The sequence below is a fragment of the Triticum urartu genome, chromosome 4 (genome assembly GCF_003073215.2).
Source record: "Triticum urartu cultivar G1812 chromosome 4, Tu2.1, whole genome shotgun sequence".
In the NCBI taxonomy this organism is placed as follows: Eukaryota; Viridiplantae; Streptophyta; class Magnoliopsida; order Poales; family Poaceae; genus Triticum; species Triticum urartu.
In genome coordinates this window covers 486,213,901-486,223,454 of record NC_053025.1, presented here as the reverse complement: position 1 = coordinate 486,223,454, position 9,554 = coordinate 486,213,901, and the positions used below count along the sequence as shown (strand labels likewise).

Here is a 9,554-nt window from a genome sequence, read left to right as displayed (position 1 = left end):
CTACCACTGCTGCTCCCTAGAATTGACATAGATATAGGGTCACTCAATTTATTTATTCCTTAGAGGTTGTCTCCATGCTAAGGGGTGATGCTATTTTGGACTAGATGTTGGGGTTGCAGTGTCTGGAGGCTACCTCAAAGAGGAGAGAGAAGTCTTAGAGGTAGCAAAAACAATACACTATGGGTGCTCTAAAGTGCTCACCGGGCTATCTTGTCCGTCCTCTTGAGTCTACGCCACCACCCACTGTCGGATATAGACAGTCATGCCTAATCTTATCTATGGCAATGTAGAATAACCTTAGTCACAAACTAAACAACCCAGAGCCACCACTTATTTTTTTGTCATGTGAAATCCATCGATGGAGGGTTTTTGGGTATATCACATGTAAACTGACCCGAAGTTAGGGTTTCTCTCTCCCTCTCGTCTCCAGCGGCTAGGGAACTCATCCCCTCCAAGCTTCATCAGCGAGCCTGTGGATCCACCTTCCTTTTGCATATCGCTTAGGCAAACGGTGGCGGAGAGGAGGATCCCGGTGCCTCGGCTCCGGCTAGTATTTCAGGTTAGGTTTTTTTTCTTTCGCATGGGGCGGCTTTTTGGCGGATGGCGAAGCCTCATCTTCGAGTTGCTCTTCCGGGCTCCTATCATCCTCGATTTTGTCCTTTAGGATCGAGTCGATGGAGTTGTAGCGTAGATTCTTACTATCTCACTAGGAAGCGAGGTTAGGGTTTCTCGTCATGTGTGTGCCCCCGCGAGATTTGTTATCAAGCACTTCAGATCAATTCAAAGGTTCAATGACGACGACTGCTGCTCTAGGTCACTAGTCCTGAGGGGCACGTGCACGAAGACTTATTGGTTGTCGTCAACAAGGTCATGCCGGCTCCAGTAGGGGGTGACGAGAGCTTTTGATGGTGCAAGATCCTTGATGTAATTTTTATTATGTTTAGGATGCTTTGCACTTCTTATGAACCTTTTTAATAGACATGGATACTTCACAAAAAAATCCATCAGTGGAGGGGCTTAAACATCCGACTGATAGGAGGTTGTGGATGAATATGTGGTGGCGGTTTCACACATGTGGCAACCCAGTAAAGAAACTAGAGAATACTCACGCATTGTTGTGGGAATTGGTTGATGAAAATTTGGGTTGATGACACGAGAACCAAAATTTAAAATACATATGACTTATTATATTTGATTATGTATAGTTGTAAAAACAATATTGAATATAAGTGGAACAATTGAATGGACTAAATTTTCTCATGCATGGTTGAATGATGTGGTGGGCTTTTTCCCTTGCATGATTGCATGTTGAGGTGAGACTTGTCCCATTATAATTGCATGGTGAGGTGGCCTGCTTGCATGTTGAAATAGATAGGTTAGTGGGGGATGACTCTCTTAGGTAGATAGGATTTGAGTGAAATGGGGAAGGTAGGCGAGGCAATGTAATTTCAAAGCTACAGTGTGACTATAGAATTTTTTTCCCTATGCTCCCAGTGCAAAGTGCATAACATATAATATATTAGTGTACAAAGTAAAACTACTACGTTGTTCAAATCTAGAGAGTACAAATTTATTCTACACCCTTAATAAAACTATGCAAAAAAATTATGGAAGGGATTATTTTTTATAATGTATTGATAACCAGATCACTAATTTATTACATTGTTTCAAATTTATTATATTTGTACAACATTTTACAAGATTTTTTGTAAGTCCTGCTAAAGACTATCACAATATCCCACGCTCAAGCGTAGTAATGTTGTTACCATATGTTTCAGTAGAGAAACTAAATATTTTGAGAACTTTAAAATGCCTAACAATTGGTAAGTTTGAAAAAAAATCAGTTAATTTAATAAAGGTTTCTTGCTAATTTTATATTTTAAAATCACTATAGTTCGGACGCGGATTTTTGGGACATGGTGGCACGCGAGGATGGTATCTGAGCTGTCCATCTGTGCTATGAGATTAGCACTTAATATAACAAATTAATGAATACGAAAGTCATACGATGGGTTAATTTGCAGAATACTCGTCTATGGTACGCGAAGTACGTGGGTTGAGGGACCTCATCTTAAATGGGTTGGTGGGCTATACATCTATTTTAATGGTGTTGTGGTAATGCGACTCAGGCCATTTAAAACAATGGTTGACGTTTAAACGTGTGTCTCGAACCTGTACGCCTTGAATGACAATTAACAAGTGTGTGAGCTTGCCATTTTTGTTGTGTTTTGTTTTTCCAAGTTCATTTTTGTGTCAGTAGTATCAATTCATCAGAGTCATGTGTTCATATTAATGCTGCATTATTACTACTCACTCTACTGTTTCGTGCTGTCCATATGGCATGCACTCACTCTAGGCTATCATTTGCTATCCATATAGCATGCACTCTACTGTTTCTTGCTGTTGACAATGTTGGGACAGAATACTATATGGGGCCTGTTCACTTAATGGTGCCATTTGGATTCCGCCAGTCATTGATTGTGCATGTTAAGAATGTAGTAATGCTCCATCCCAAGTGTGGCTGTGTGGACGACAATATAGATTAGAGTGCTCACATGTTTTGCTTACAATTTCTGGAAGAAATATAATACTACCTCCGTTTCAATTTATAAGTCCTACACGTATACCTAGGTTGCCAATTTTATCACCTTAATATAAACTATATAACACAAAAATTATAAGGTTTGAAAATAGAACATCTGAAGTTTATATTGGTATATTTTTTGTAATATACGACTTGTATTAGGTTGGTCAAATTGACGATCTAGAGGCACGCGCACGCCCTGTAAACTGAGAGATGGGTAGTATTATTTTTCTATGCATAAACAGTAACTCACACGACACTGGCATCAAATATGTATAAGAATATTTATAATTAAATTAAAGGGAAATATTTCATTTAGGCGGTTAGAACATTAGCGCTCGACAGAATCAAGAATGGTAAACTATACTATGTCGCCCTAGATACATCTGCACGTTTGACTCCACAACATGAACCTCAACTTGTGATGACTAGTGGCAGTAGAGTGACCTCATCGCCATGGGCGTCACTGGATGAGCTAAAGAATTGCTCTGAGACATTAATGAACACATGAATGATAACATGAACATAAAATACAAGTGATGGAGAAGCTGGTGCTTTGACGGAGAGAGAGAGAGGGGAGAAGGATAAGTGAGAGAGGAGCTACTGCATGGAAAAAGGATTGGGAGAAAATGCAGGTGGTACAGGTTGCCAATTAACTCTTCTAAACAATAACATTGGATCAGTGCACTTATTGTCTGGTGGGGCATACACACTTATTGATTGTGGAATACATGAACTATGTGACACTGATACGGTGCCAAGAAATCCATATATGGGGCTCATTGTATACAAACTGCACGAATCACGTGGTAACCGACGGGGGTGATACCAACCTTGCGTGGCACCATGTGCACTCATGCATTTTCGCCATAGTTCTCATTAATTTCTCGAATTCTTGTAATTTTTATTTGCCTTAAATTCCTACGTGTAAATCATAATAATTTAATAAATGTTTCGATACATTTTATGTTTTAAAATTTCCTTACTCATGTTTCTTTTCTAGTTTCGTATTTTAATATTTTTTGGCTTTTTTGTCAGACCAGTTAAGTTGGAAAAGAAAATCTCAGTTTGTTTTATTTTTTCCTTTTGATTTTCTTATTAATTTTACTCATTTGGTTTCAGTTTAATTTGCTCTATCATGTGTGCGTGAAACCATCATTGCATCATCATTAAAACATCATTGATGCGGCAAGAGTGGGTATAGATAATTTTCCTTTGCATGGAAATATGGACAGCTTTGACATTTGAGGACTAAGAGCATCTCCAGCCGTTTGGCCCAGGCACCGAAAAAGAGCCCCCTGGGGGCAAGCCCGCGCTAGATTGGCGCGTGGGGGCGACCTAGCTCCCAGTCGTCGGCCCACCAATCGCCCCGGGTGCGGCGATGTCGTGTACAAAATATATGCAAACTCGGCGACATTTGCACGAACTCGGCGAAACTTCATTCAAATTTGTACATAAAACATGAAAACATGCAAACTACGACTGAACTACGCCTAAGCCGCCACTGTCCGCCGCCACCGCCGCGTCTACATGCCGAGAAGCCTGTAGAAGCGGATGTAGTCGCCGCCGTCGCCGTCATCGTCATCGTCATCGTCATCGTCATCGTTGCGCGGCTGGCTTGGGCCGGCCACGTCGCTGCTGCAGCCCTGGCCAGGGTCGGTGAGGCGCGGTGGCGCGCTGGACGGCCCGGCCTCGTCCTCGTCGTCGCTGTCGAGGACGATGACGCTGCCCTCCTCGCGCCCGCGGCGCCGGGTCTGGAGCTCCACGTACGCCCGGCGCTGGCGGCGGATCTGCTCACAGACATAGTCCTCCTTCGTCCATTTGAGAGCGGACTCATCGTCGGGGGCTGCCATCTCGACGTGCTGCGGCTTCACCGGGAGCAGCCCCGGCTCGGGCTTCAGCCGGACCAGGCGGAGGGAGCGCCTCCCCGGAGGCGGGCCAGGCGGGGAGGGCCGGGCACCCTCGTTGATGACGAGGGCACCGCTGCGGGTGTGGCGCCCGAGCGGCGTCTCCACCGGCTCGGGCTTGACGGGGCGGAGCGCGGCCGGTGAGCCGGAACCCGACAACGAGGATGACCCCGGCTCCATCTGTCGCGGCATCCAAGAGCTACCACGGCGGCGAGAGAAGGACGGCCGTTGCGGGTATTCGAGGCACGGCACGTTGTCGGTCTCGATGTGGTCGAGGACGGCCTTGAGGGTGCGGCCTCGCACGCCCCACCACTCGCGTCGACCGTCGGCGTTGAAGCGGCCGCGGGGGATGACGTCGTTGGTGGCGGCGATCTGCTCCTCGTGGCGACGCTGGAAGTACATGGTCCAGAGGGTGTGGCTGTCAGCGGTGTAGCGTGGCTCGTCCCTCTGCGCTTGCGTCAGGGAAGAGCGGATGCGGGCGATCTCGGCACGCCGCGCCGTTCCTTCGGGCACTGGTGGCACCGGTACGCCGTCGGCGCTCAACCGCCACGTCCGCGACACCCGCATGTCCGGGGGCGCCGGGTAGTCGGCCTCGTAGAGCAGGCGCGCCTCCTACTCTTGGAGGTGGCGGCGGCCGAAGCCGTTCGCCGCCGCGCCGTCGCCTGGGTAGCTCTTGGCCATGTTTCTCGTCGGCGGGAAGAGAGGAGTGTTGCTATCTACGCCGGAGAGGGGGAAAATGAGAGCTGTGGCGTCCACCGGCGGGGAGGTCGTCTTTTATAGCCGAAGCGGCGCGGTGACGGGCTGCATGTCGGGCGACACATGGTTGGACGCGCGTCGCGGCGCGTTCACTGCGCCACCCGTGAGAGGCATCAATGGAGGCTGACCGGCGCGGCAGCGCGGCAGCCTTCGCATTGATTCCCGCGGGAACTGAGGCGATGAGGGCGACGAAGCGGCGTCTCGCTGACTCGACGGGGCCATCCGCTTTCGCGTCAAAACCACTCGCCCCGACGCCCCCGGACGCCCCCAGCGCGCCGGGTTCGGTCTGGGTCCGTCGGCGCCGGTTTCGGTCCAAACTGGCAAAAACGGGCTTCTGAGAACGCGACTGGGTCGATTTTTCGGTATCGGCACGGAAAAAACGTCCGGGAAAGGTCTGCTCGGGGTGCGGGTGGAGATGCTCTAAGAATGTCCTGCGCGGGAGTTTAGAGACCAACTTAGGTGCCGGCAATAGGAGTGTTGAGAGGCTGAAAATATACTTTACACAATTTTAAATTGCTTTAAAACCGAAAGGCTGGCCCAGTTAGCCATCACAAATCCCGATACTATTGATATATGCAATCAAAATGCTTTACAATTTCTATATTTTGTGGGGGCGCATGGATCAGGGATTCTCACATGGTCATTTTTCATTGATCTATCTACCGGTTTGATTACTACCCGAGCACGACAGGCCAGTCTCATCATTAAAGAAACAATATCGATGCAAATGCAATGTCAACTGACAGATGGCCTTGGCAAGCTATTAAATTTTTTGTGGGGGTGGCCGGGTGAGAGCGACCCGGCTGCTTCATCGTTAAGAACTTCCAAATGGCCTCGCCAGAAGGAAAAACTTCTAGATGGATTTCTTCTGACGTGGGAACGTGATGGAAAAACGGATGCGAAGGGAACGAGATCCTCGTGTTGAAACTGAACAAAAAGAGGAGCGCCAATATCACTTTCATCATCGAAAAATCGAGAACTTATGGTCCAGATACCGTCGGCCCTTCGCCTTCGCAGGACTATTCGCTGAAACATGTGAAGATGATGATTGATGTCGAAAAAAAATGTGAAGATGATGATGCTTTATAGCGGGCAGCGCCAAGTAGCACAGTAGCAGCAGATCGTGTGGCGCTGTGGACATTGCGCTGCCCGCATGCGTGTTAGGCCATCTCTAGCGCATGATCTTATCTTCTCCGGATGTGTTCGTTTGGAGGAAAACAGACATATCAGATGACCCAATGCACGGACGTAGTGGGACTTTTGTCCACTTTCGACCCATCCCCGATTCAAATTTGGATCGTTTTTGGGTGAAATGGATAGTGGGCGGACGGGCGGGTCGTGTGCGCTTGTCCTCCCCTGACCCGCCCGTCGGTGGCTCATGGGTCCATTTTTCTATCCGCTCCTGCCCCCCTCGAGCCGCACATCCTCCATTTTTCTCCACTCTTGCCCCTCCCCGCCGCCGCCGCCGCATGCTGCCATTGCAGCTGTGCAGCTCGGACGCGCGCTCACACAGCCTCCTTTCCCTCGACGCCCCCGAGCTACCCAACCACGGTCACCTGATTTGCGCACCGGGCAGCCAGGAGCGGACCCGGTCAAGCTTGAGCTCGCCCGACTGTGGGAGGCTGCACCGTGCCATGGGTTGGCTGGGCACCGGGCCGGAAGGTCCCGGCAAGGCCACAAGGCCGCATGCAGGTACTGGCTCCTCCTCTAGCCTCTCGGATCTACACCATCGGTGGTCCGCCAGCAGATACATGAATGGCGGTCGGCCGGGCTTGGTGCTGGCCCAAAAGCTCGATGCACCGTTGCCACTCATTAAGTGCGATGACTACCCAAAAAAGGTCTTGCGCCGCATATCTACAACGCCAGAACATCCCGGATGGGTGTTCATCAAGTGCTCAACCAATGGGGTATGTGCTACTTTAGCTTCGGTTGTGCTCTCGGATTTTACTAATTGTGCTAACTTAAAATTTTATTGTGTAGAATGGATGCAAGCTTTGGTATTGAAAAGAAGAGTACATCGATATATTGATAGAGCGTAATTTAGTAGATGTTCGTGCACTTTTAGCTAGTATAGAGGTTAAAGACGAGACTAGTGCACTTGTTGCTAGAATAGAAGCTAGACATGAGACTAGATGTGAGGAAGCAACGTCTACTTCTTTACACTTGAAGAAGAAAGAAGCACGCAAGATCAAGCCTCCACAGATCAACAATGAATGCGTCGAGAAGGCACTAATCCAACTTACAGGAGCAGTTTTGGAAGATGATATCTTCTAAAATGTATTCTTATGGTTCTTCTTTTCTTTGGTCTTATTTTTCTAGTCAAAATTTGGTGATGTATTCCCATGTATCAAAAATCAATGATGAAAAAATATATGGGCTTGCAAAGAAAATTGTATGCGAACAGGATGTGGCCGGGATGCGACCGCGCATTGGGCGCACAACCACCGCATCCCAGAAATTGCCCGAACAGGACTCCATTGCCCTACCCAAACGGACATAATCCGGGCAAAACGGACGTCCATTTGGGGTCGTGCGCTGGAGTTGGCCTTACTTCCAGTTGAGGCAGGGCAAAACATCTCGTTCAGGAATCCGGCGCCAGGTCCCACCTTAACTATTTTTTTATGGTAATACATGTTTCATTTATATTATAAGAATCATAGTACAAGTCATGTACACATCGACCTGGCAAAACTGAATACATAGCAAAACGCTAGCCTTTACACAAAGGAACACCAGCCAAGAAGTAAAATTATAAACAGGACCGAGGAAACCTCTTAGCACCACCACAACAGCCACCAAAGAAAGAAAAGAAATGACTGGTCACCACCACACCTCAGTTCGACGTGGCTCCATCACTGATATGCAGCTTTACGGACCTCCAAAGTGGCTCGTCAAAGGCGAAACCATTATCGTTGAACGAATCAAACCGGGGCAACACCCCGGACACGCCATCAAACTCCAGATCTGCCACCCCCACTATGGACGGGCGTCCGACAACCGTGAGAAGGGATGGAGAGGGGGTGGGGGATTATATATTAGGGTTTGGAGGGGGTGAGGGGACGATGGGCTGAATCACTACTAGGAAAAGGCCTACTAATGGCGCACCAGTTTTGCCTACTAATGGCGCATCACTAGTGCGCCATTAGTATCACGCCACTAGTATTTATTCCTAGTGGCACACCACCGGTGCGCCATTAGTATCTGGTATACTAATGGCGCACCACCCAGTGCGCCATTAGTATATAACACCATGCACCATTAGTATGCCTCCCAGGGGCCATATTTAACCATGTGCTTTGGCACACTAATGGCGCACTGCGGATGGATGCGCCATTAGTATACTTGGCATACTAATGGCGCACTCTTTGGTGATGCGCCATTAGTATACTTTGGCATACTAATGGCGCACTCTGTAGTGATGCGCCATTAGTATGAATATTAGGTTTTATTTTTTTTACTTTTCTGATTTTTGCACAGGTTACAAAATATATTATTTGACAGAATATAGACAGTAGCACACAGCAACAGCAGATTCATCGAATACAATAGAAGATTAGTCTCCAAATACGATTCATCATATTAGTCTACGAATTCAAAAGACCGAACAAAGATAAAACATTACAAGTCTCGAGACCGCGAGTATCGAGTTTGTCTTCACATTACAAGTCGATATCGACCATCTAAACTACCATCACATAGAAGAGAGTTGTGGTCATCATGATGAGCATCATCGCGATGAAATTGGTCTTCATCCGGTTCCTCCTACACTCCCTCCTCTCTCCCGCTAGATAGCGGGCGTATCTAGATTCCGCCTCCGCCCTAGTGGTGTACCCTTTGTAACTGTTATCGCTGAAACGGTGAACCTGTCTCCGACACTCCTCCCAGTCGTCGTAGACTCCGGGAACCTTACTCTTGTACACGACATACGACGGCATCTCTATGCACAAGCCAAACAACAGACAATACATACATAAGCAATATATAAGTATGCAACAAAAGGATCGGAAGAGAAAAGCAAGACATTAATAGCACGATTCATGGTCCTACTAATAAATAGCATCGATTATATCTATGTTGAACGACTGTCCAAACCAAAGAGACATACAATTCATTAAAGTTTAATTACAACATGAGCCAATCAATGTTTCAGAACTACACATCACTACTTTTGACTCGACTCATGGACAGGAGCGTGGATGAAGCCGCCGTCTGTCGTGATGGTCATGAAATCGCGAGCGTTGTCAGCCTGCATTTGTAGCATTCCATCTATCTCAATGTTGGACGGTTGATATCTGAGGAAGAACTGC

General features: G+C 47.7%; 1 protein-coding gene across 1 annotated transcript; it reads left to right on the top strand.

Annotated features, from left to right (window-relative positions):
- The first annotated feature begins 6,387 nt into the window (after positions 1-6,387).
- Positions 6,388-7,434, top strand: LOC125553975. Its single transcript, XM_048717611.1, has 2 exons — positions 6,388-7,154; positions 7,228-7,434. The coding sequence occupies exons 1-2, from the start codon at positions 6,426-6,428 to the stop codon at positions 7,249-7,251; spliced, it is 753 nt and encodes a 250-aa protein (XP_048573568.1). The 5' UTR covers positions 6,388-6,425; the 3' UTR covers positions 7,252-7,434.
- The last annotated feature ends 2,120 nt before the right edge of the window (positions 7,435-9,554 follow it).

What these genes read in the sequence shown, in the direction of transcription:
- LOC125553975 (XM_048717611.1), top strand. Translation starts at nt 6,426, where the DNA reads ATGATCTTATCTTCTCCGGATGTGTTCGTTTGGAGGAAAACAGACATA. An exon ending in TCAAGTGCTCAACCAATGGG is followed by an intron (nt 7,155 to 7,227) that starts GTATGTGCTACT and finishes TTTATTGTGTAG; the next exon opens with AATGGATGCAAGCTTTGGTA.